This window comes from Paroedura picta, chromosome 7, assembly GCF_049243985.1.
Source record: "Paroedura picta isolate Pp20150507F chromosome 7, Ppicta_v3.0, whole genome shotgun sequence".
Classification (NCBI taxonomy): domain Eukaryota; kingdom Metazoa; phylum Chordata; class Lepidosauria; order Squamata; family Gekkonidae; genus Paroedura; species Paroedura picta.
The window spans coordinates 33518338-33546034 of NC_135375.1; the positions used below are offsets into that span (position 1 = coordinate 33518338).

At 42.4% G+C, this 27697-nt stretch overlaps 1 protein-coding gene and 1 long non-coding RNA gene across 2 annotated transcripts; one reads left to right on the forward strand and one right to left on the reverse strand.

Annotated features, from left to right (window-relative positions):
* Positions 1 to 410: 410 nt before the first annotated feature.
* LOC143842336 (proteinase-activated receptor 1-like) lies at positions 411 to 16879 on the reverse strand. Its single transcript, XM_077347354.1, has 2 exons — positions 16695 to 16879; positions 411 to 3645 (listed from the first exon to the last, which is right to left on the reverse strand). The coding sequence occupies exons 1-2, from the start codon at positions 16768 to 16770 to the stop codon at positions 2537 to 2539; spliced, it is 1185 nt and encodes a 394-aa protein (XP_077203469.1). The 5' UTR covers positions 16771 to 16879; the 3' UTR covers positions 411 to 2536.
* On the forward strand, positions 11431 to 27342 carry LOC143842337 (uncharacterized). Its single transcript, XR_013233070.1, has 3 exons — positions 11431 to 11480; positions 18044 to 18129; positions 23870 to 27342. It is a non-coding gene; the product is annotated as an uncharacterized LOC143842337 (long non-coding RNA).
* The last annotated feature ends 355 nt before the right edge of the window (positions 27343 to 27697 follow it).

A 27697-nucleotide genomic window follows, 5' to 3' on the forward strand; every position in this document is an offset into this window, starting at 1 on the left:
AGATGTGCCCCACATCAATAAACAGGTGACGATCTTGCTCCAGGAGGAAAAAGCGTTGCTCCACTGAAGCATTCCTCAGTTCCCCAAAGGAACGTATTATGTCCAAATACAGTCATAAAGCAAGCTGAGGATTTCTGAAACTAGCAAATAATTTTCATCTGTTTACCATTTAAAACTTTACAGTCATTTACAAACTATCCCCAGCAATGAAGAAAGCATAAACATTCACAAACTTATAAAATATATATCTAAGACTGTAGATCAGAGAAGGGCTCTTTAGTGCTTGATAAAGAAGAATTAACTCCTTGTACTATCAGTACATCTAGATGATGATGCTCTGAGAGAACTTTACTATGAAATTAAAAACAGAGCTAAACAGAATAGAATGTTTCATTTTTATTTTACTCCAGATCACTTATTACATGGCTTGACATACATGAAAAATGCTCAATACATTTTCTACTCCATGGTTTTTCTGCAAATTCCCTGCAAACAAACCCTTCTTTATGAATAAGAAAGATATGACAACTATAGTTCCATAGTAGTAATAATGGAGTCTGTATCTCATTATTGTTTTGTGAACATCCATAATCATTACCATCTCCAAGAAATTACATGCCAGGCCATATTATTTCTCTTAATTTGGTTGTCCCTATTGTATTGATCTCAGAATGAGTAACGTGATCACTTACGAAGGGAGCTTTGAGTCTCGAAAGCTCCTATTTCCCAAAATCTTGTTGTCTCTAAGTGCCATTGGTCTCAAATCTAAATGTACTATTGCAGACCAACATGGTTAACCTTCAAACCTGTCTTATTGTTGCCAGTTGATCACAGGAAATAATTGGTCAGTTTGGAGTGGGGACACCACAAGTTTTTCTTATTCTGAGTTTTGGCTTGCCGGGAGCATTTGGTTGGCCACTGTAGGGAAGAAGATGCTGAACTGAACTCCTTTGATCTAATCCAGAATTGCTCTTTTTGTATTCTGAAACAGCATAAAATAGTTCAGTGCAACTTTATTGTACTGCCTATTCGTACAGAGGTTTACTTGAGTTCAGTGTGAGTAACGGCAAAAGCATAAGATTGTAACTTGTATGTACAGGTGCCATCTAGTGGAGTTTTGAGATCCTTATATGTGCCAAAATCATAGAAGGAGGCTCTGAAGGGCAAGGAACACCTGGTGTCAACTTCCCACACCTTTCATAACTATATAGCAGACACAGCATTTGTAGGTCTATTTGTAATATGATGTCCATGGACTACAACTCCCATGTGCCTCTGCCAGCACAGCCAGCAAATACCCTGATCTATGGTATCAAAGGCTGTCAGTTCAATAACAACAATAAAGAAGCCCTTGTTGACATACAAGCAGAGGTCATAAACAAATGCATCATCTAGGAATACCTGGAGTTACTCTTTCAAAATTATCTTTCTCAGAAAGGGCAGATTACAGAGCAGACTGCCATGAAACAATTCTTCACATATTATGGAGAATACCAGTTGGGTCTGGGATTCCCATCCTGAATCAAATGAATGCAATCACATGTGAGGTGTGAGTTCTTCTTCACGTGCAACAGTTCATTAGGATCAGAATTACAGTGCACATTTTCCCAGCATGAAAGTTCCAGTGGAACACTTGGGGGTGGGCTGTTGGGAAAACTCATGTGTCTCCCAGGGAACATGAGGTTTCATCAAGTACTATCAGACAGAGACAGAGCTAGAGATTAAAGGGCACGTTTCAAATATATCCCCATATGCCCTTTTGAAAACAGACTAATATAACTTTTCCATTTCAGCGGTAGATATTAACAAACCCATGTTAATTACAATTAATGTGAACTTTCGGCTAAACAACAGGTTATGATGGCAAACAGCACTCACAAATAGTTTTACAAACTATTCACATTTACATTTATTTCCTTCGAGTGCATATGAGATTGGATGGAGATTTCTTTTGTTTTTACATTGTGTAAACCAAAATTTCTTAATGGCCGTAAATGGATGGAAGTCAATTAATTTTGTACATATTTTTAAATTTGTTAAACAAAAATTGGGTGATATAGCCATATATGGTCATGTCCAACCCCCCCCCGCTCCTCCCAAAATGACCAATGATTGGCCTGGAGGGGGTGGAAAGGGGAGGAGCTCCTGGCGAGTGTGTACACAGCTATACTTCCCAATCATATTCTGCACAATCATGTCACTTCTGGGATTTCTTGAAGCCGGAAGAATGTTTCAGGGGTTTCTCAATGGTAAAAAACTTGAGAAAGGCTGGTGTAAACAGTCAAGAAGCTCTTCCAGCATTTACTATTCAGTATTTATCTTTGTAGTGTCACCTGACCATCCAAAACAGCAGAGGACATGGTTATAATTCATAGTGATGTGAATTAATGAGAAACCTTTAAATACTATGGTAATATTCCTTAGACAACAATATACCAACCGTGCCGGCAGCTGGCACAAACTCCTCTTTGAGTCAGTAGCATGCAAGTCCTATGCTTAAGAATGAGCTTATCAGGTTAGAATTGATTATATAATACTATGCTTGAGATAAATGACTCGAACTATTAGATAAGGTCGCCATATTACTACTTCGTGTCTGATTGCTTTTTTCAAGTTCAGAACGCTTTTTCCAACAAAAGAGATTCCTGACCTGTCTTTGACACTCGGGAGACGCATAATAGTAGATCAGAGGGTCAATGCAGCAGTTGATGGTACCCACAGAGCTAGCGAGCATGTAGGCAAAAGTGAGAACCTCAAGCCTTTGATCAGATGAAAGAAATATGTTTTGCACCAAGGCCAAGATATTTGCTGGGCCAAAGCAAATAATAAAAGAACACAAGACAGCTGCAGACAAGAGTATGGCTCTCCTCCTCCTTCCAGGTTTTTCAGCAATAATTCTAGATGAACTAAGTTTTCTTATAATGCAAACGTAACAGGAAACAGAAATTATTAATGGTACAAAAAAGAAGAAAACAGATAATGCTGAAAAATAATAGCGAAGTATATCCAATACAACAGATTCTTCTAGTACATCATGGCAAGTAGTAATATTTAACTGAGGGATCCTCTTTGTTTGTTCTGTGATAAGCAGTGGAATAACTCCAGCTATGGCTACAAGCCAGATGACACAGCATGCCACAGAGGCACGCCTCACTGTGCGCCAGGACAGAGCCTGCATTGGGTACATCAGTGCCAGGAAACGGTCAATGCTTATCACCGTCATCAGCAGTATGGAACAGTACATGTTGCAGTAGAAGGAGGCGATAACCAAGCGGCACATTTGCGGCCCAAAGATCCAGTTGTGCCTAGAAAAATGGTAGGAAATCTTGAAAGGTAGCGTGGTCACAAAGAGCACATCAGCAGAAGCCAGGTTGAGCATGTACACAAAGGCCGGTTTCTTAAGCTTTAATCTGATGACAAACATAAGGATTGCCATGAAGTTCAGAGGAAGACTTAATATAATTACAAGAATATGGACTGAAGGAACAAACCAGATCAGCCAGGCGCTAGTCAGGTATCTTTCAGCGTCATTTGAGATCACAATGTTCTCTTTGCTCTGATTGATGTCAGACTTATAATCAATCTTGGGGTCATAAAAAGTGAATATTGCAGACTGAAGCAGTATATCAGGATCTAACGATGAGTCTGAAAGATGAAGCAATATCTTAATGGCACGTGCATGCTATAAATGTAATACATTCCTTTGTTTTATCTAGTAACTCATATAACTCTTTCACCAAAATGCTTAATGTGGTTTCCAATGAAAGGACCCAGCACAACATAAAAACAATGAAAAAGCATAACCACCATTAGATTCCATTCTAAAATGGCACGCTGTTTTTCTTACAAATGATGAATATCTACAACTGCATCCACAGCTTCCAGTTTAATCTAGTTTGGTGAAAAAATTGGGAGAGAGGTGTATCCTAAACAGGACCATGAAGCATTGAAAAATAATGGCCAGAAAGAAGAACTTGTGTGGCTTTTTTATAATAGTTTTGCAGCTTCATAAATACTAACAGATTTATTCTGGCACTAGGGGAAAAGCCCATTTATAAAAATGGGCTTTTGTAGGCAGGGTGAGAAGGCCGTAGGAGTGGGTGGGAGCATTGCCGGGCAGCGGTGCAAGCAGAAGGGCTCCGTTGGGGGTGGGTGCGTAGGTGGGCGTGGCCTTGTGGAGCCAGGTGGGCGCATCATGGGGGTGTCCAGTGCGCTGCAGCGAGCTTCCCTCGTGGAGGCCGGGGGTAGCGGCGAGATGCTTTGAAGGATCCGTGCCGCCACTCACCTGGTTGGGCTCGTAGGCATCCTGGGTGCACTGGAAGGTGCAGGCGGGGGCACGGGGGGAGCAGCTGGTGAGCGGGCACAGGCTGTTAGACCGCCATGGGCGGCAGGGCGCGAGAGGGTCATATGAAGGATTGTGTTCCATATATGTGCTTTTATGTGTGAAAAAGTGCCTCTTTAGTAATACACTAGATTCTGTGTGAAGGAAACCCCTAAGAATGGGAGTACAATCAACAGTGACAAACTATAGTGTAGGGATTACATTTCTTTTTGTGCAAATAGTTGGTCTGTATTTTCATGATTTTTAGCTGGAGTAGCATCTTTAAGGACCAAATGATAAATAAAATATTACAAATATTCAGACATTTTATAAACACTGGAAAGAAAATATCCCAAGAACATGACCACTCTTATTTCTGTTCTGTCCTTAGTTTGACTCTCTTTCATAGGCACAACCTGCAGGAAAAGGTGAAATTCCACAACAATGAACAAGGAACATAATACCCTTCTTCCTATTGCGTGAAAGTGACTGGTGTTAAAAACCACGGTAGGTTGTACTTACTGTTCTCCTTCAGTAGAGGAAGTCCTCCAAGACTGTTTAGGTCTTCACTTGCTCCAGACAGGACTATGCAAATTAGATGCCTTTCCAAGATTATAGTAGACTGACCCCTCCAGTTCTGATAGTCCTGCAGCTCGAGCTGCACCACTGAAGCTAAGCTCCGTGGCTCTACAGCAGGGGTAGTCAAACTGCGGCCCTCCAGATGTCCATGGATGCCCTGCCTTCGCTGGCAGGGGCTCATGGGAATTGTAGTCCATGGACATCTGGAGGGCCGCAGTTTGACTACACCTGCTCTACAGAGTGGTGGGACGATCAGAAATGAATTATGGAGATTTTGTCAGTGAAGATGCTTCCTATATTGAGTGCTTTGAAGAACAAGGAAAAGACCAAAGAAAAACAACCAGGATCATCTGGGAAGGTGGAGAATTCACCTTTCCCTAAAATGGGGTGGTCCAAAAAAAAAAGAATCAATTGCTGCACTGTCTTCTCCATCTCCCGGATCACAGACGAAGGATTTCCTTACCTCCATTCTATCAGAGTGGGGAGAGAAAACAATTCCTCGGTTTGACACAGCTGCGCTTCCTCCATCAGAGAGCTGCAATGCTCCCAGGAAAGACATTTACCACACATCAGAAAGTACCCTGGGAGACTGAGCCAGAGTCATGTACTTGGACATGCAAAGACTGAGAGGTAATGTTGTTGGCTCAGGAATTGCTAGCAGGCTAGGAGGCAGCTCATCGGGCCCCATCATTATCCAAGTCCCCTTCAGCTGCATGGACAACATGGGGATTGCCAGCAAATCGAGCACATCATTTTTCCGTGATTTTTTGGCACCTTCGATGTCTGAATGGGGGAATCAGCAATAGCAATTGTTTATGGCATGCAATTCCCAAGTCCAAATAACATTTAACATGCAGGGAACGGACAATCAGTCCCAATTAGAGATGCAGACTAGAAGGAGAAGAGAATTAAGTTCCTCTCTGTCTTCTAGTGAGGACATGACTTTATCTTTGGCCAGAGAAAGCAGACACTCTAACAAGAAATGGAGATCTCTGTTGAGGGAGAAAAGAAAGGACTTCCTGTCTAGCCCCCCCCCCCCCCTTGCAGAAGGAATTCAGGCCATATAGGGACATCAGATCCCCGCAGAGGGGTGAAACTCAGTCAGTGGTCACATCAATAACTGGTACCTATGACTGAGAAGGAGAAGAGTCTCCTGGCGAGGAGTCAGATAAAAAGAGGTTTCCACAGACTTTTTCAGGCATAACATTTTCAGAGACTCTTAAAGAAAGCCACCACAAACCTTAATTATGAAATTGAGGCTGTTACAAGTTATGTCTCAGACAGAGGTCAGCTAATTTGGATACTAGAGGTTTTTAAAAAAACAGTCAAGAGACTCACAGTCTGCCTCTTTGCACAAGCTTTTGAAGACAAGATGAGAGCAGAATGGGCAATGCCAGGTGAGGGAGAATCATTACATGCGTTCTCCAAAAGATCTGATATGCTCCCTGAGGATGCCATCGAGGACTTAAAAGTCCCGTTGGTCAATGCACTTGTGGTGGCTCTACTTTCCGGCACAGTACTATCTAAAGATGGGGATAATGTACTAAAAAACGCTGTAGTTAGAAAAAATGAAACTGTTCAGAAAAAGGCATACAAAGTAAATTCACTGGCCATCAGAGCAGATGCTGCCCTATCCATTTTTGCCAGAACAGTAATGACATGGGCAGGTGACTTGTTACAAGATCCTGAGCCAGATCCTCTAGTCTTATAAAGGTCTCTGTTAAAAATCAAAAGATCCTGTCAATTTGTAGCAGATGCATCACAGGATGCCCTGCAATTTTCAGCCAGAGTGCAAGCTGCTAATATTGTGGCTAGATGAAATTTATGGATGAAACATTGAAAAGTAGAAACACTTTTCAACGTAGCCATAGAAAGGTTTTCTGGTAGATGCCTCTTATGGTCCACGGCCCAGTCCACAGCCCGGTGCCAGGCCGCGAGAGCTTGGGCAGCGGGCCACGGCTCCCTCTCCCTGCCCCCCCCCACAGCGAGAAGCTCGCCAGGTCACGAGCAAATAGTCCGCTGAAGTGGCCAATTAGCTTGCAGCCCGGCAAGCTTCTTGCTGCGGGAGGTGGGGGAAGAGGGAAGCATGGCCGCCGGCACGCTGGTGGCGCAAACATGCATGCACAGACCTGCCACACATGCGCGTTTGCGCCCAACGGGGGCACAAATGCGCATGTACGGCAGGTCTGCGCATGGACGTTTGCGGGGGCTGCCGTGCATGCGCGGGGGACCAGGTCGCCCTCTCTCCCCACCCCTTGGCAACAGGCCGCAACCTGAAAAAGGTTGCAGATTGCTGCTCTACATCACCAAGGTAATACAAGGATAGAAGGGTGGGATCCAGTGAAATATACAGGACAAGAAACAGATCAGGGAACACTGGGATGCCCAGATGGAAGCCCAAAACCACTGAATCAAGCATAGTAAGTTGACACACAAGGAATCTTTAATCTTCTACACAATATCTTGTGTACTTAAGGCAAAGTATTTAATGACTACACTGGAGTCAGCTATTTTGTGCTTCCATACAGGCATCCCAGTGTCCCCTGATTAGTTTAGTGCCCTCTACATCAGCACAAAAGGACAAAGACTTGGAAAAGAAGTCTTACCAGTCCATTTGTTCATACAAAACACAAGGTTCCCACAAGAGATAGGTTCAGACGGGGATGGTTCTTTTCTTACCAATCTTGATTCCAGAAATGTCATTTTGAGTTAATAAACAAATAGACAGGGTTACAGCCCCTAAGAAGCCTGCAGCATGACACCAAGATAGGAGGGCAACTCCAGGAATTTTTCCAGGTTTCGAAGCAGTCCAGAACAGACTACTGGGTCCTTTTGATCTTGCAGCATGGCTACAAAATAGAATTATCCAATGCAACACCCTTGCCCCCCAGATGTATTGCATCTTCAGTGCCAAAAGACAGGTCAAAAGAAATCCTGATACAGGAGGCTACTCAACACCTCCACCTAGACATAGGTGCATAGAGATTCAGAGGAGTGCTGTTTAGTACCCAAGAAATCTGGGGACTGGAAGTTTATCCTGAACCTAAAAGAGCTCAACTCTGGGTGTGGAAATAGAGGTTCAGGATGGAGTCACTTGGCTCTATTTTACAAGCCTTGCAGAATGACTATATGGCTTCTTTGGACTTAAACAAGCATGCCTGCATATTCTAATTCATGTCCTCCCAATGTTTGCCTTCAGGGGACAACATTACCACTACAGAATATTAGCATTTGGCCTATCTTCTTTGCCAGGAGTATTTACAAAAGTAATAATGACATAAGGGGTAGCATTCAGACAGAGAGAAGAACATGGGTATTCTTTCCTGGATGACACTTGGGTGAGGAGTAAGGATTTCAAGAATGCAAAGGACAATGTGACCATGACGGTACAGATACTGCAGGATGATGGTTTCCTGATAAATTTACAGAAAAGCCAACTGAATCCTTCCACAGAACTGATACACTTAGGAGCAGTAATAAATACAATAAATACGCCAAGGTATATCTAACCTCAGACAGAATCTTAAAGGTACAGGACATGGTAAAAAAAAAAGAAGTGTGCAGAATAAGTCGAGTCAACCTGAAATTTGTAGCACAACTGTTAGGTCCGTTAATTGTCACAATAGAAACAGGCTCTTGGATGAGATTTCATCTAAGGTAACTATTGTGGACATTCCTTCATAGAATCATAGAATCATAGTGTTGGAAGGGATCTCATGGGTCATCTTGTCCAACCCCCTGCATTATGCAGGACACATTGCTCATTCACTGTAACCTACCACCCCCTTAAGCCTTCACAGAATCATCCTCTCTGTCACATGGCTATCCAGCCTCTGTTTAAAATTTTCCAAAGATGGGGAACCCACCACCTCCTGAGGAAGCCTGTTCTATTGAGAATCCACTCTAACTGTCAGGAACTTCTTCATGATGTTTAGACAGAATTTCTTTTGAATTAATTTCATCCCATTGGTTCTGGTCTGTCCCTCCGGGACAAGATAGAACAACTCTACTCCATATATAGAGGATGGAGTATAGACAGCATTTTAAATACTTGATGGTTATCAGATGCCCTCTCAGTCGTCTCCTCTCCTCTCCAGGCTAAACAGACCAAGCTCCCCCAACCTTTCTTCATTTGTCTTGGTCTCCAAACCCCTCACCATCTTTGTTGCCCTCCTCTGGACACACAAGGTGCTAGGGCTGAAAGTGCAACATGTTCAAGGCATTGAAAATGTGCGAGCAAAGTAAAAAAGCATCAGTTAGCTCCTCTTTCTTCTTTTTTCCTTTCTGCCTAGTTTTCTCCCTTTTCGCCATAGAAATCTTTGAACAAATTGATTCTGGCTAGTCTTTTTCTCCTTTCCCTCCAGACACACCATCCTCCAACGACTTCAATGATTCCTAAATGAACAAAGAAGCAAGCCAAATTGAAAAGGGACTTAATATGGTTACAGACTTCTAGCAAGTTTGTACTATAGATGCATTAGAAGCCTAAAGTGGCTCAACATTTTCCCACAGAGCAGATAGATTTCCTAGGAGGCGAGGAAGTGATGGAATTCTTTAAAAGAAAATGAACAAGCATGGAACTGAAAACAAGAAGAAAAAGAACCCGAAAGACTGTTTCACACAGGGGCTAGACCTCGAACAAAGATTCCTTGCTTTCTCATCACTAAGCTACTGATACTCATTAAAATGTTACAATTATATATAAGATAGTGGCTTATCTGAATAATCAAAAGCAGATGTTTTATCCTCTATGTACTTTTTAAATCTTACACAACTGTTTAATAATTTTTTTAAAAAAGAAGAACATGTGTGAGAAGACTGGTTGAGTCGAATGGGTATGTATCCCACAGAATGGTCAATCAACAACCAGATATTTTGTCAACTAGTACTACAGTCACTTTGAAGAGTTTATACAGAGGTTGTAGTAATTGTAAAAAACAGCAACATATTGTTGATTGTTTTTTCTGGTTATTACAGAATGTTCTGAAATCTGGGTAAGTTACTGTGTGTCAAGAATCAGGCTGAGCCCAGCCAGTAGAGTCCATGATAAAGATACATCTGAGATCCAACAGGCAGTTGAAAATCCAAAGAAGATCTTTATTGAACAGAATCTACAGATTTGCTAGACTGGGCCAAGATCTTCCAAGCAAAAGATCTTGGCAATAACAAAGAACAATAGGCACCTCAGAACAGATATAGGTTATTCTCGATAAGGGAGGGGGGACATTTCGGCAGGAGAGTAGAGGCACCAAAGGTGCCTGAGTTCACAGGCTGCCAGATGCCCAGAATCTAATCTCTACAGTTATACATCTGTTGAGTCTTTGCTTATACAAGGTCATGGGAAGAATTTGATAAAGTGAAAGGAAGAAGATGTCCCGCTGGGAAAGTAGGGGAGTCATGGAGCCTGAGGACAGATTTACAGTTTTACAACACTCGGCCTTGCCAGGCTTCAGGAAACGAAACTAAACAGGCATGAATTGAGGTTCATGACACTGTGGAGCTTAGCTGTTCTATGCCTGGAGGGGTATGCCTAATATGACCCCGGAAAGACATACTAATTTGCATAGCGCTGCCTAGAGTGAGTGGAAGCATGACCTGACCATTCTTGGAGGACTTTGCCCTACTGAAGAGAAGAAACCTTCAGATAAGCCAGTGCTTCATTGGCTTGTGCTGTGCTGAATAAGTTGCAGTATGTACTGACCACAGACAGCCATAACTGCAGAGAAGGGCTGATAGAAGAGCCTGTAAGACGGAGCTTTCCGCAAGGCTTTTGGTTGAGATTAGGCCGAAGGAAGATTTGCCCTTCCTCTGGGGTTATGTTGTTGTATTTTGTACAGTTTTATTGTATTCTTTTACAGTTGTTATCCATCACAAGGCCCAGGAGTGGTAGCCTAGAAATATAACAAGGGTCCATTTCTACTCCAGAATCAGCACCTTTTGGCTGCCTGGACTAGAAGCATGGGCCTGAATAGCAATTCCCCAATGGGTATCTAAAATGCCTTTTTTCCAGATCTGCTGAAATCTAATTCCACTCATCATCCCTCTTGAGCATGCCCATAAACTTCAAAGAACAGGAGACTCTGCATCAGCCAAATGGTCCAAGAACCATCCCCATCTAACAAGAAAAAGTTAGGATTGAGGAAAAGAATGATGGTGGTTTTTAATTTCTCCATCCTGACTGATTCTAATATCATATTGACACACTCAGACAACTCTGCTAATTTATTTCCTTCCTTAGCGTAGTGAGCAACATCATGATACTAAAGGAAAATGTCTGTGATTTGTAGCCTTGAATTCCTGTACTGTTGATCTCTGTTTATTGGAGTAGCTGACATTTTGGGGTTTAGATTATAATATTTACTGAGGCCCACTTTGTGTTAACAGAGAGATGATTTCCATATGGCAGACTGTAAGCTTCCAATAACAGGCAAGGAGAGGATGCATTTATGATATCAGGCTAGGAAATCTTATCTGCTCCGTGGGAAAATGCTGAGCCACTTTAGGCTTCTAATGCCTATTTTCTGCTCATTTTCAGACACAATCTGAAATAAAGGGACCAAAAATATAACTCCTTTGAATTGTGAGTATTGTGATTTGTGCAAGAATCAGCCAATCACCCTGGTTTTGTCATTTGCTGGGAATCAGTGCCATTAACCAAGGATATTCTGTAAGTAGAGGTGGATAATTTGTAAGCAGAATGCAAAAAAATATATTTGTGATGCAGCAATATTTGAAAGATGGCAGTGTCACCCTCCCTTTAAAAGGATGCTATATCAAGCTGGTAAAACAATAGTAAAAAGGCAACCAACATGAGGTGTTTTCCTACAAAAGAAATTGTATGTTGGATCTTTTTAATGCAGAGAAACAGTTACTGGAGAAGGGAACATGACAGATGTTTATAAAATTATGTATGCCATAGAGAAAACCTACAGAGAGCAGAACCTCACCTTTTGAAGTCCATTGGGGGGTGGGGGAGGGCTGGGGATTGAAGCCCTTTTCCAGGGCCCCTGTTTTTGCCCCCCAGTTTTGGGTGATGCAGAGGGATAAACATTTTATTATAAGCTCTATAATAACAATCTTCCTTAAATACTTGTCTCAAGAAACAACATAATCATGTCAATCTATGCACACACACACAAATGCAGCTAGCGAATGTGGGAATGAAAGTGGCAGATGTAGTTCTGAGTTTGTGTTGCTTGTTTCTTGTTTTCCCTTATATGGAGAAGAAACTAAACTGGAAACGTGCTATGCTGAAGAGCACAAACACTGCTCAGCCTTTTCATCAGTCTAAGTCATCAGACTCTAGGACTACGGCGTCTGCCCTGTTTGCTGCACTCATAAAAAGTCACATTGATTTACTTCTAACTCCACAAAAACATCAACATTTGTAAATGTGCGATATTATTACAGGTTGAGTGTGATTTTGCAATAGCTTCAGGTTCTCCTTTTCAATTATCCCTGTCTTAAAAACCTCATAACCTAGCCCAAGCAGTTAGAGTGAGGCTTCAGCCTTGCTGACCCCATACTTCAGTAATTTTGACAACAGGTAGCAGGCATCTCTGCAAAGTGACTGCCTTGGCCAACCATGGACAAGACAACTATAGTCATGCCCAGAAATGGCTGTCATGAAGGTTGTGGCTGTCATGCACGAGAGATGCAAAGTGTTTTGAAGCTCACTGAGGGGGTCCCTAGTGCTCTGGGAACAACATTATTTCCTGCAGAAAAGGGCCATAAAACGGACAAAGACTCAGCAAAGTGGAGACACTTTTACACAAAGAGATTATAATTTCCCTAGCTTCCAGGAAGGGCAAGATGGATAACTACTGCCAAAACATGATCTGGATAATGAAATGTGTGATGTCAGATAGGGATGCCAGACAGCCTTGGTGAGGGGGGTCTTCTGCTTTTAGTCCCCATCTCTTGTCACCAGCCAGCTGGCTGGTGGGGGGAATTACCCTTCCCCAGGGAGGAATGCCTACATGACCCAGAAGTGACATAGGTATGTTGAGGATGTCAGGGAGGAGAACACACTGGGTTTGGGCAAAATTCTGTGGTAGAAGCTAATTCTACCATAGAGTTTTGCCTGAAAACCAGAGCATCCCTCCCAATATCCCCCATATGCCTATGCATGATCTGGGTCATCTAGGCATGCCATATTAATTCCCAGCATTCCAGGCACTCCCAGTAAGCGTACCCTCCACCCTCTGCCAATTGCCCTGAGGGACCTATGAACCCTAGAGCCTGATGGTGATTGAAGGAAAGGAACCCAGGGTCCTATGAGGAGGGAATACTCCCTAAATCTGGATCGAGTAAGGATCTTCCAGCCAACTATGGCAGGATAGGCAAAAAGATCTGAGCAACCACATTCAGACTGCAGATTGTCTTAAAGGTAAGTACCAAAACCATAAACCTGATTTGGAATTCTCTTGGAAGCCAGTGCGGTTGCCAAAGCACAGGCTGAATATGGGCCCTCCAAGGTGTTCCCGTGAGGACCCTGGCTGCTGCATTCTGGACCAGTCACAGTTTCTGGAGCAGGGATAAGTTTCAATTTGCATTAAAAACTCCTTGCAAGTAGATGACCTGTATAATGGTGAGCATACTGCGATAGAATCTCTCCCGTGATGGGCTGGGGATTTTCAGCTGAGGATCTTTACATGAGGGAGCATCATCATAGAATTTCCCATGTGCAGAATAAATGGCTCACTGGTTAGAAACAGAGAATCTGGTCCTGTCCTACTTCACAGGGGTGGCCTGTAGAGGGAAGTTCTGCTCACCCATTAATTGGAGAAAGGCCAAATGCCAATCTCTGCTTACTATGCCCTGTTGCCTTGTCTTCCTGAGGATGCAAGCTCTCAGCTTCTGTATTCCCCCTGTCACTTGCTTTCCTGTGTACTTCATGTTGTAAGCTAAGCTTTGTCTTTACATTCTGCTGAATATACTCTTTTACTTCCCTTGGGTCCAAGTTTCCAGTTTCTGCCTGCTTGTTTTGTAGGACTGATGCCTTCCTCAAGTTTTCTTGCCCATTCTTTAACACTGCCAGTCTTTGGGGAGTGCGAGATGTTTGCCTATCATGTAAAAATGTTATGGCTTGTAAAACTGGGATATTTTCTCCCATCTCTCTGAAATTTGACAGGAATCATCTATTGTAAAAGGAATACAGTCCCTGAGAACATTATCCAAACAGACTGGAAAACAAATGTTATAATCAGAAATATATATCCACTGAAATTAAAATGAATGAATAGAAGCTAATGATAATGATAACAAATGTGATGAAAATAATTGAAGCTTTTAAAATAAAGATAAGAGGGGACTGTATATTCCCATTTGTGTTAATGATACATATCAGTTCAAAATAATGAACATGTATTGAAGCTACAACTGTGATAAATGTTTCTGGTTTAGAACAGGGATTCCCAACCAGAGGTCCATGGACCCCTTAGAGCTCTGGAGGGGGTCCGTGGCCTTTCCCCTCCTATCTTAATGGGCTTGGTCACAAGCTATGGAACTGGCTGCCTCCACCCAGAGGGTTCAGTGGGCAGCCTGTGGGTGTAAAAATTCAAGTCATTTGTGTCATGGTGAGGGGGGGGGGTCTGGGCTGTCTTTTCAGCACCTTCCATTCTTTCAAGCCAACATGAGGCGGGGTCTCCGCAGTAGTAGTAAAGATGTGGGGATGAGCAAAAGGAGGATAAAGGGTGCAGGTGATGATGTCACTTCCAGTGACATGTCACTTCCAGGGGGCATGACAGGGAGGCGTGGTCAGCTGACATCACTTCTGGGGGGTCCTCGAAGCTAAAAAAAACTTATTCATGGGTTTTTCAAAAGGTTGAAAAACTCTGGTTTAGAATGATAGCCTGGGATAGAATGATAGCCTAGTCTGATCTCAGAAGCTGAGCTGGGCCTGGATAATATTTGGATAGGAGGCCACCAAGGAAATCCAGGGTGGGTACACAGAGGCAGGCAATAACAAACCGCCTTTGTTCATCTCTCCCCTTGAAAACCCCATGGGCCATTATAAATTGGCACCAACTGGATGACACTTTCCACCTACCACATTATCATACTCAAATTAAGTACATGCCTCCACTCAATTATTCAAACTACTAGAAAAGGTTGCCATTTTTACTACTGATTGTCTGACTTCTCTTTCCAACCTCCAAATGCTCTTTATGGCACAGGATCTTCTTGACCATCTTTCATCACTCAGAACAGGCATAATAATAAATCAAGGAATCAATGCAACAATTGATGGGGCCCACATAGACCACCAGAATAATGGCATAAGGGAGACTAGTCAATGGTTGATCAGGTGCAAAGAATAAGCTTTGCATCAACACTAAGGGGCAGTATACAATTGGGCAAATTCAGTATTTATTTTTAAATGATTGCAGTTTCAGGAGGAAGAAATTTCTAAGGGAAAAAAGTAAAGATCTCTTCTAACAGTGAAAGATAGAGCTGAAGTGAAATATGCCATTTAGTGATCTGGGCATAGATTTTTGTTATATTCTGATGACAGCCTCAATAGCCTGAGCTATGCAAGTGCCTATCAGGAAATGAGTTTAAGTGTAGGCAGTGTCAATCTTAAGAATAGCTCAATTCCTCTGAGCCCATGGATGCTAATGGACTTACAACGATGTCACTTGCAGTGGACTTTTAGCTAACATGCAGCATTCAGATGGAAGGTACAATAGACATAAACTGAACATATTAAGCTTCAGGGTGCCAAGTAAAACCACTGATCCATCTAGCTCAGTAATATCTACTTGAACTAACAGCAGGCATCTCAAGTAGAAAGAGGTCTTCAGCAATAGCTGCTAAATAAAAGCTAAATGAAATATTACATTTTCTGATGAGTCAAGGTGGAATTCACTTGACCTGACTTGCTTTCCCTGCAGACATACAGCAACTGCTTAGAATTTTATTTATTTATTTATTTATATTGCAATTTTTATACTGCCACTCCCAAAATGGCTCATGGCGGTTCACAAGAAAGTTTCCCCACAATGAAATCCCTTAACAATAATAAAGTCCCCCATTTAAAATCACACAAAACCCAGTTACAACCATTCCCAGTTACAGCCATGTCATTTTAAAGGTCTTCAGGGGCCCAATTTGGCTGCTGACCATAATGTAGGGGTAGGAGGGGCTTCTGCCTTCTCTGCCTGCCATTTTACCAAAGTAAAATGACCCCATGGGCAGTTTTTTTTAACCTCATTTTGGAAATGTCCATGCACTATCACTCACTGGAGAGTACAAGATACAGTGTGAGTTGAAAATATTTCTCAAACAACTAGATTTATACTATTTACAACCCCCCTCAATTTTATCAATATAAGAGCATTGGAATATAAAATAAGGCATTTCAGATGTTCTTCTCTTTAACAGTAGAGAAACCCAAACTGAGAAGGTATGACAATTTTATCAAATGGATTAATTTTAAAAGCTTATTTCTATAATCGATGCATACAAAGCCTAAATATGCACCGTCAAGTCCCAACTAACTTATAGAGACTCCAGCAAGGGGCTTTCAAGGCAAGAGAGAAGCAGAAGTGCTTTGCCATTGCCTTTCTCTGCAGACACTTCCTTAGTGGTCTCCCATCCAAGCAGTGACCCTGTTTAGCTTCCAAGATCTGATAAAACCACACTGTAGCATGTCTATTAGAAATATAATGAATGAAATCCCTTTCAAAACTAAAGCAGAATGCATGAGAACCATGGAAGACACATACACTCCCCCCGTGGACAACAGCTACAGATTCTAATTGACAGACAAATTCTGTTGGGTGATACTTACTTTTTGCTCTTGCTGTGCTGAATAAGGTGCAGGATATACTGAACACAGGAAACAACATCTGCAGAAACAGGCACATTTCTCCCCCAGAACTGATCTTGAGGTTGTGTTGCCTAGACTGGAAGAGCAGGTGGCGAGGAGAGGCTTCAAAAGGAACTCGCCCTGCCCATCTAAACAAGGATGCCCCAAACTCTAATTAGACTGGACATTTTAACACCAGACACGGCTATAACTATTAGCTAAGAAAGGAACAGGACACCTGGTCCCAACCCCACAACTGAAGAGAACTGTCCAAAAGGTAGCCCAGGGTTTTTAATTTATCCGCCCTGGCTGATCTCCAGATCATCCATCCTAGCTCTCAGACCTGCTAATTTATTTTCCCTTGCCAGTATGATGAATGACATCATGGTCGTAAGTGCAAACACTGCTGTGGTTTGCTGCTTTTGCTGATGTTTTTGCTTAAATAGCACTCAAACCTGAGAGAGATCATTTGACCAATAAAGCACTTTGTGCCTAGGACAAAAATTAAGGGATAGATCACAGTGCCTTTTTTTAAAGGTTGCAGTTCTGTTGAAATAGTCAACAAGGGCAGATAGACTTGTGCCATGTTTAAAGGAAAACTGTCAGGTGAGCCAGGATGCTCTACAGATAAACTTCACAATAGAAATTCTTTAGATAAGATAAAGATCTACTTACCATTCATTTCCTGGTACTACGTACTACATGGGATAAAGCTGGTAAACTGTAAAAAGTTTGCACATTTATTTCCGTGCAGAGTTTGGAGCAGCATCCTCTGAATTGTCATGCTGTGAAAATACTCTGAAATGCAGCTCTTCACATTTTCCATCTAGCAAATTTTTGTGTCCATAAATGGTACCATTAATATTGAGCATCTCCCATTTATTTGTAATTCAAATTGATTGGAACCTGTTATGCTCAACAATTCTAACTGTTCTGTGGAGACAAAAATAGAAGTGTGTTGCTGCCATTAGGTCTTGATTAAATTTGGTCCAACTGAATGATTGTGAAATAATTGCTCCAACCAGACTGCTCAGTGACATCAAAGCGAGATTGCACTGCATTATCTATTCTTCACCAAACCAAGATGGCAAGTGGTTCCCCAAATTGCAACACTCCTTCTGAAGCTGCACAACATAAATGCTTAGCTCTTTACAAAATGTGTCAATGTTGTTACAAGTTACATGCTCAGTGATGAGACTGTAGCAACTTCAGGACAAATGTGACACAATTTCTAGAATATTGGGCTTGGTTATGACTGGTCTAGGTCAGGAGTGGTGACAGAACAGCAAAGGCCTTCCTCAGCCCTATTTCTGGCATTGGGGTGGGCATAGGCCTATTCCAGCCCTGTTTTTACAGGTTCACAATGCAGGCTGACTTTGGTGAAGAGGAGGAAACTGGTATCCAGCCCAGAGTTCAGGTATGGTTCTGTTCATAAATCATCTGAAAATATTTCTGTGCTGTCACGTCCTGTGCTGTGGGAGTGGTTGGGTGATGTCATATCCAGTGGGATTGTCTGAGACTGTCTCTGCCCTAGCAATATTGTTCTGATTTGCATTTTGAAAGGATTGTTTGTTTGTTTGTTTTTTCCGTGCTAAAATTTGCTTCTTAAGGCACAGTCCCATTTGTCCTGCAGCAAAGGAATCCCCAGAAAACTGGATTTCATGTTTTCAAGTGGGGACTACCAGGGTCTAATTTGGGGTTATGCAATGCAGAAATGCATGCAATTGGGGTTCACCCTCCCCCTGTTGAGTTGTTTGGGAATGCACCTTTTTTCATCACTGTCCTCCTTCACCCCTCCCTTTCTCCCCTTTCCTTCCTCCATTAGAAAAATCCTGTCTTTTTTTAAAAAGAGGGGTGATTGCATTACAATGCTGTTTCTAAGTTTTTAAAACTGTCTTGCAGTCTTACACAATAGCGTTATAATGTTATTTATTTATTTATTTATTTATTTATTTATTTATTTATTTATTTATTTATTTATTGGTTTCTAGGCAGCCCCTATTGGCACTGCTGCCTTGAGGTGGTTCACAGCATTGTTAAAATACATTGTTAAAGCCATTAAAATGAAAAAATTATTAAGTCCATCAAACAGATAATTGGTGATGTTCCCATAATTCTTCTTGGTGGGGTGAGCAATATATATAAAAAGGTAAAGGTATTCCCTGTGCAAGCACCGGTCATGTCTGACCCTTGGGTTAACGCCCTCTAGCGTTTTCATGGCAGACTCAATACGGGGTGGTTTGCCAGTGCCTTCCCCAGTCATGACCGTTTTACCCCCCAGCAAGCTGGGTACTCATTTTACCGACCTCGGAAGGATGGAAGGCTGAGTCAACCTTGAGTCGGCTGCTGGAATTGAACTCCCAGCCTCATGGCTGGGAATATATATATTCAGGACACTTTGAAGGGAAGGGGGAAAGCAATCAAGGGTGGGATTAAGGGGCACAACAAAACAAAGGTGTCAGCAAAAAAAAACCCACATTTTTTTAGTGGGGAAAGGGAGCAAAGCATGATCGGAGGTCGCCTCTGTTGGATTCAGTGTGGAAATCATGTTGCAAATTTCAGCCTGGGAAATAAGGGGGGAAAGCCCAAATGCGCAAATGCTAGAGTCAACTTGCAGCATGCTAAGGAAATTCAAAGCAAGGCTAAAGCAAAGTTTGTGGATATGGTCTGAGTGATGTAACTTCCGGGGTGTGCCAGGAAGGTGAGACCTACTGACATCACTTCCGGGGTCTGAAGCCTGTTTCAGGAGTTTCTCAACAGTAAAGAAGGTTGAGAAAGTCTGCATTAAGCATTCACTGTCTGTTACCCATACATAAAACAATGTTTGTAACTGATCTGCTGAATATGTGAATCAACAAATGCAGTGAGGAGTCTATTTCTCCAGAACAGCACATCTGTCTGAGCAGGCTGCTTGGATTTTCCCAAAAAGAAGCCCACACCTCCAGCCAGACCCACCAAGCCACCAACTCCAAACTGTCATTTCTACTGGTGTTCTTATCTTAGTTAGGCAAGAATGTTAGTTTAACAGAACTGGAGAGTTTGCTACACTTTTTAAAAAGCCCTATCCAATGTACTAACAGAGAAGCATAATTCAGAAAGAGAGAATATATCTTCAATTTCTTCCCTTTGTCCTTCTTCCTAATTACTGACAAACCCACAAAGTGTGCTAAAAGATTTTTCCTTATCTGAAAAATGAATGGCATTATAGTAATAAGTGAAAACATGTGGTTTGTTGCCTTGAGGTAGTTTCTCGCTCTTTCTTTTCAATAAACTTTCCCTAAAAACAAAGTATTTCTGAGAATGCATTAGGATACAGAAGGCAACATCCACAACATGCTTTGGGATTAAACTAATTGATTCTCACAACAACATTAAGTGAAAATTATATCCAGATATTCAGAGAGCTTTGTGGCTGAGCTGGTGTTTGCAACTAGACATCCTACTATTCCAGTAAAGAGCCAGTTTGGTGTAGTGGTTGAGTGTGTGGACTTCTAATCTGGCATGCCCGGTTCGATTCTGCACTCCCCCACATGCAACCAGCTGGGTGACCTTGGGCTCGCCACGGCACTGATAAAGCTGTTCTGACTGAGCAGTGATATCAGGGCTCTCTCGGCCTCACCCACCTCACAGGGTGTCTGTATTATTATTATTATTATTATTATTATTATTATTATTATTATTATTATTATTATTATTATTAGATTTACTCCCCGCCACTCCCTTGTGTCTCGTGGCGGGTTACAGCATCCTAAAATCCCCTTTAAAACCCCATTAAAAGACAATAATGACATTCCTAGCATTACCAGCATGGCAAGAATGTAGTGGGCAGAGGAAAAGGAAGGTGACTGTAAGCCACTTTGAGCCTCCTTCAGGTAGAGAAGAGCGGCATATAAGAACCAACTCTTCTTCTTCTTCTTCCCATGTGACAACATTTCTACTACATCTTAACTCAGACCAGGTGCAATTACTTGTCTGAGTTTCAACACTTGTGAACCAAGGATATGAATAATAATAAAATCAGAGTCCGGTAGCACCTTTAAGACCAACAAAGATTTATTCAGGGCGTGAGCTTTCGAGTGTAAGCACTCTTTGTCATATTTGAATTAATTTCTTGGAGGAGTTTGACCTAGCACTTTAAAAATAATCTTTATCCTTTGTGCTTTATTATCTTCCCCAACAATCCAGGAAGAAAGAAATGTTCTTGGATCCAGTTAGCTGAACAGCTAGTGATTATCCAGTAGCAATTATAAACTATGGAGAAATGCATTTTACTTTTCAGGTTTGGGCTGTACAAAATGTTTACCCTGAATTTTAAAAAGTTTTTCTCACTCTTGACAGAGAACAGAGAAGGGACAGGGATTGCTCCACAGCTTCACCCAATTAGCCTTTAGAAATGCTAATAGCAGACCTGGCTAGAGAAAAATGGTGAGTGGTCATCTCCCACCTTTCTCTAAAAGAACTGACACCTTGCAGGGTGAAGATATAGACTTAAGATGCTAAAAAGACTCAGTAAAAGCTTCCTAGAGACATAAAGCAGAAACTTTAGCTCACAGGGGCGGACTGAGATAAGAATGCCTACAAAAGTCATGTGGTGGCAATGGTGAACCAAAAGAGGGAGAGAAAAACCCCTTTGAAAGAACAGGCAACTCAGTGAGGTTGTTCTGCACATCCCCATTCAGGAAAAGAACAAGCTGAAGAATCAAATTCAAGAAGTCAAGAACCCAACAGGGAATATCCAGAATTAAGGTCATTGCTACTGGTCCAAGGTTGTCAGGGAGTACAGGATCAAAAGAGTGGAGTCAGGGTGCATTAGAAACTAAGCATATTGCATCCCCACTGCATTCTTTGTGACCGTCCATTTTGTGACCAGCCATTAATTCAGGCTGAGCAGTCTGCGTAGAAGCCATTCTGTAATCCAGCCTTTCTCAACTTCTTTATAGTTGAGAAACCCCTGAAACATTCTTTAGGCCAGGGGTAGTCCTCCAGATGTTCATTGACTACAATTCCCATGAGCCTTGTAGTCCATGGACATCTGGAGGACCACAGGTTGACTACCCCTGCTTTAGGCTTCAAGAATCCCCAGAAGTGGTGCAATTGTGCAGAATATGGTTGGGAAGCATGCCTGTGTACACACCCACCTGGAGCCCCTCCCCTCCAGGCCCATCACTGGCCATTTTGGAGAGGGACAGGTTGACATGACCACATCACTGGTAAATGTTTAACAAATTTTTAAAATATATTAAAATTTAAAGTCCCATCCATTCAGGAAACCCTTCTAGAGCCATCAAGAAACCCCAGGGTTTCACAAAACCCTGGTTGCAAAAGTCTGCTGTAATCACTCAGTGACATCAGGATTCTTTGCACACTGATGAATCAGTAAACGTGCTCAACATCTCATCTCAAGCAGCACGATCCCCCATTTTTGCTGGCAGTGTCTGAATGTTTTGGGAGAATCAGAGCTGCTTGATTCAGGTGTTGGGATTCTAGGAACATAGCTTGAAGTTCCGCCTTTGTTGACATAGCCAGCTACATTCCTTTGTCTGCTGAATTCACAGCTGTTTCAGCTCCTGAGAAGCCAGTTCACCAACTTCATTGGATGAGCTGTCATTTGCTGGCAAAGGGGGACATGACAATAGTACTGTATTGTGGCATTCTGAGGATGTGGCATATTTTATATGATGCCACCCAGCTTTTATCTTCATAATATTCTTGTAAGGAAGATAGTGGGTCACCTAATCACGGAGGAGATAATTTTACCAGGGTCCCCCTGATCAAAATTGAATAGCCTATACACTACATTAAAAGCCTCTTGTGGCTTTCAATCTGGGTTCCACCTGAAATGGTAGGGCAAGAATGCATGAGCTCAAGAAGCTAAGCTTGCATTCGTTCTGACAAAACAGGAGCTTATTGACTAAACACTGTTAGTGGTATTGTAAACAATATTGTAAACAAGAGCCTCTTGTGGCGCAGAGTGGTAAGGAAGCAGACATGCTGTCTGAAGCTCTGCCCATGAGGCTGGGAGTTCAATCCCAGCAGCCGGCTCAAGGTTGACTCAGCCTTCCATCCTTCCGAGGTCGGTAAAATGAGTACCCAGCTTGCTGGGGGTAAACGGTAATGACTTGGGAAGGCACTGGCAAACCACCCCGTATTGAGTCTGCCATGAAAACGATAGAGGGCATCACCCCAAGGGTCGGACATGACCGGTGCTTGCACAGGGGATACCTTTAACTTTACCTTTTATCCACTACATTACGTTGTCTTTTCTTTTATGTGAGCTTGATTATATTCAGAAATCTGTGGTCTCATCATTTGGAAATGTGCAAAGTTTCAAGCTTTGGATGTTTTTGTATCTATCTAATTTACCCCAGTGTGTAGGACAGGATGAGCACACATATTCCTGTTTTCGTGTAAAGTGAGATGAGACTAGCTGATATTATAATTTTGTTTTAATTATCATAGCTCCCCTAAAATGAAACTAACTCTATTCATTTTAAACTGTTCTAGTTACAAAATCTTTATCTATCCAACTGCTCGAGTTGTGATAATTTCTTGCCTAAGACATTACTGACCTCATGAAACAATGAGGATTTGAACCTGTCAGAGAGCCAGTTTGGTGTAGTGGTTAGGAACACTGACTTCTAATCTGGCATGTCGAGTTTGATTCTGCACTCCCCCACATGCAGCCAGCTGGGTGACCTTGGGCTCACCACGGCACTGATAAAACTGTTCTGACTGAGCAGTGATATCAGGGCTCTCTCAGCCTCACCCATCGCACAGGGTGTCTGTTGTGGGGAGAGGAATGGGAAGGCGACTGTAAGCCACTTTGAGCCTCATTCGGGTAGAGAAAAGCGGCATATAAGAACCATCTCTTCTTCTTCTTCTTCTTCTTCTTCTTCTTCTTCTTCTTCTTCTTCTTCTTCTTCTTCTTCTTCTTCTTCTTCTTCTTCTTCTTCTTCTTCTTCTTTGTTCAGACTGATAACATTACCCAGTACACCATGCTATCACCCTATTACAGTGTCCAGTATTCTTTAGGGAAATTGTTGACTGTAAAAGTCGCTTAAATTGATAGCATAATTGTGGCAATCTGCTAGCAATATTTCTGCCATTTTAGGTCACAATTTCCTTCATATTACTAAATGCAAAAGTTTTCTTTACAGTTTGGCTGATGCTCTGGCAGCCTCTAGTGGCTCAAAGGAAAAATTACAGCTGTTCGAGATTAAATCATGCCTGAACTCACCCTAGAAGTTACATCATGAGAAGACAAGGCTCACTGGGAAAGATGGTCATGCTGGAGAAAGTTGAAGGAAGCAGAGAAAGAGGAAGATCCAAGATAAGATGGGTTGACTCCATCAAGAAAGATATGGCTTTCATTTTTCAAGACTTGAGCAAGGATGCTAATAACAGGACATTTGGGAGGTGATTAATTCATAAGGTCATTGTAAGTCAGAAGCAACCTAATGGCACATAACACCTACAGGATTGCCTAAGAACACACAGCTGAAGCTATGGTCATGGTCCATTCTAATCTTTGTTTTTTCCCCTCTAAGTCTATGTATGAAAACCTGAGAGCAGATTTGAGGATTATTGAAGCAATACATTCAATGTACAATTTGTTTGTACACTGGTGTAGTGGTTAGTTGTAGTGGTTAGGACTGCAGTTTGGTGTAGTGGTTAGAACTGCAGACTTCTAATCTGGCATGCAGCCAGCTGGGTGACCTTGGGCTCGCCACGGCACTGATAAAGCTGTTATGACTGAGCAGTGATATCAAGGCTCTCTCAGCCTCACCCACCCCACAGGGTGTCTGTTGTGGGAAGAGGAAAAGGAAGGCAGATGTAAGCTGCTTTGACCCTCCTTCGGGTAAAGAAAAGCAGCATATAAGAACCAACTCTTCTTCTTCATATAATCAGTGGTATATAAGGAAAACTTTATACTTCTTTAGATGTCAAGATGTGAAGAGGATGCACTTTGAACTATCTGCTACTTTATGAAGTTAAAAGTTCTTGTAAATGCTTGTAATATTTACAGCTGGTCTTGTGGGAAAAAGTGGGGGAGGGGGAAGCACATTGTCATGTTACTGATGTCAGGCATGACTCTGATGCACCATGATTGGTCTGGTGTTCATTGATCTGGCTCAAATGTTTCAAGCTCAATATTCTATTGATCCTTAACTACACTATTTCCATGTTCCTGTACCAAATCTTACCCCAATACTGGATTTTACAACTAGCTTTTTAAAAGCATATTGCTGCCTAGGGGTAGAAAATTGGCGTTTGTAAAGAGAATACAGGGCAGGCAGCAAAGTGTACCTCTGGCTGGGTTTGGAGCATTTAAATTTAGGTTTCATTTGTAGAGGCTGTGCCATATACTTGTTTACTAGGGCCTCACTGATACTGCATGATGTAATTGCTTAGTTTGTTATATACACTGACATGAATGAAATCTAGTCCAATGGCACTCTGAAATATAATCTGTATAAATGCATACAAGAATGGATGATTTTTGCAGCTGCAACTGGGAATATTTATATATTTCATATTGTAGTATATTAGTGTAGTTCAATCTTATATGCTCATGGTATCAGTACAATAAAGGCAAAGGTATCCCCTGTGCAAGCACCGAGTCATGTCTGACCCTTGGGGTGAAGCCCTCCAGTGTTTTCATGGCAGACTCAATACAGGGTGGCCTTGCCAGTGCCTTCCCCAGTCATTACCGTTTTACCCCCCAGCAGCAAGCTGGGTACTCATTTATCGACCTCGGAAAGATGGAAGGCTGAGTCAACCTTGAGCCGGCTGCTGGGATCAAACTCCCAACCTCATGGACAGACAGCTTCACACAGTATTTCCACTGCTTACCTCTGCACCACAAGAGGCTCTATCTTTACAATAAACAATACCAAACTGCATTCCCGCACACACAAAGTAAAACTAGCACAGAGATGATTATTTCAAAATCATACAGATATTTGTTGGTGGCAGATCTTTCCCAGGACTAGGCAAGTGTGTTCATGCAAGCATTTATCAAGGTGATTACTTAGATGTGCTCCCTCTTTCAGCCCGGAACTGAGTAGCTTCTTTAGTATATACATTTGACTTTTTAATGATGAGTTGTTGAAAAGTCTTTCAATATTGTCATTTGCAGATATAAACTTTGGAATCTTTGTGCTCCCTGTAATAATGCAAGTACCGATAAAAATCTGCATTCCAAGTCCTCACCTTTTCTGTTGGCAATAAAGTAAGCACACAAAGCTGTTCTTGTATCAGTCCCAAAGCAACCAAAGGTTACAAGGAAGTTTGATATACAAACAAGCAAGCATTTCAAAGGTCACACAATGGAAATACAGACTTCTGGAAATGGAAGGTACTTCTGAATGTAAAACTGATTTTGTACCTTCATGCTTCTGGCTGCAGCTCACTGCAGTGGTCCCCAACCCCCAGTCCGGGGACTGGTACCGGTCTGTGGATCAGTCAGTACCGGTCCGTAGCTCCTCCTCGGAGGCTGCCCTGCCGCTCTGCCTCCAGCTCGCCTTTGGTCCTCTCCAGTGGCCACCATGGCTGGGGCTCTCCCCCTCAGCGTGGCACTGTGCAGCTGCTGTTGGCAGCAGCCCCCAGCGGGTGGCGGTAAGTCAGGGGCGCCAATGGGAAAGCAAGTGGAGCAGGGGCTCAGGCAGCAGCGATGACCCTCGGCAAAAGACTACCCCCCCCCAGGCCTCAGTAAAATTTTCAAGCATTGACTGGTCCCCGGTGATAAAAAGGTTGGGGACCACTGGCTCACTGTACACCCTCCCCCCAAATGAAGAAGAAGGAAGAAGAGTTGGTTCTGATATGACGCTTTTCTCTACCCAAAGGAGTCTCAAAGCGGCTTACAATTGCCTTCCCTTTCCTCTCCCCACAACATTCACCCTGTGAGGTGGGTGAGGCTGAGAGAGTCCCGTTATTACTGTTTGGTCAGAACAGCTTTATCAATGCTGTGGCAAGAGCTGGCTGCATGTTGAGGAGCGAGGAATCAAACCCAGCTCACCAGAAGTCCACACTCCTGGCTAGCTCTCTTACACCAAGCTAGAAATACATCACAAATACTGCAGCAAGAAGAAGAATCAGCAAAGATCCCCTCCCACTCCTCTTGTACAAGTAGAATCACTCTTTTCCCATCACACTTGCTCACCTGCTAAAGACAACTTGGAATTCAATGCATTAACCGAGCCTTCTTCATGCCGTTACAATGAAAGAACAAGACATGTATGGAAGGTGTATGAAATTGAAGCTATTCGATTAAGAACTAGACATTAAAACATTCACATATACAAAACTACAACCGGGAATGTTTGACAATAGAAGATCAACTTTCTAATATTACTGCAAAACTTTCTAATATTACTGCAAAAGGGAGCTCCTCCACCAGGCATTTGGTTGAGGTCGACCCAAACCACCACTTCCAGTTGGCCCCCAAGCTCCCCCCCTATGACCAACACTAATCGGTTTTATCCACTGGGTCCCAGTAAGAGTTGAGCTGAGGTTCTCGCAATTTCTATTTTATAATGTTATTGTTATGATCTTGTTATTATTGTTATAATGTTATTACTGTTACTGTTATCTGCTACCATATGTTAATTGGATCTTTTCCCTGTTTTCTGTAAACCACCCTGAGCCCTCAGGGAGGGCAGTATATAAATATAATAATAATAAAATAAAAATACTGTATTAACGTGTTTGTGTGGTTTTCAAAAAGTCTATCAGCTTGCAGTAGGGTTTCATTTTACCTTGCTGATTTGGCATGTGGGTAATGGAAGATGTGTGTTTAATAACAGTTTTCCCTTCTGTGGGTTAGCATCTCCCAGATTTGTCTACATTTCAGAGCAGTGATTTTAGGTGCATTACTGCAGTGGTCCCCAACCTGCAGGCCGCGGCCCGGCACCGGGCCGCGAAGGCCATGGCGCCGGGCCGCGGCTCCCTCTCCCCGCCCCCCCCTCAGTAAAAAACTTCCCAGG

Bases quoted from the DNA above. Each gene is read 5' to 3' on its own strand.
- LOC143842336 (XM_077347354.1), bottom strand. From the start codon at position 16,770: ATGTGCCTGTTTCTGCAGATGTTGTTTCCTGTGTTCAGTATATCCTGC. The intron at 3,646-16,694 runs GTAAGTATCACC...TTCATCTTTCAG, and splicing joins CAGCACAGCAAGAGCAAAAA to ACTCATCGTTAGATCCTGAT.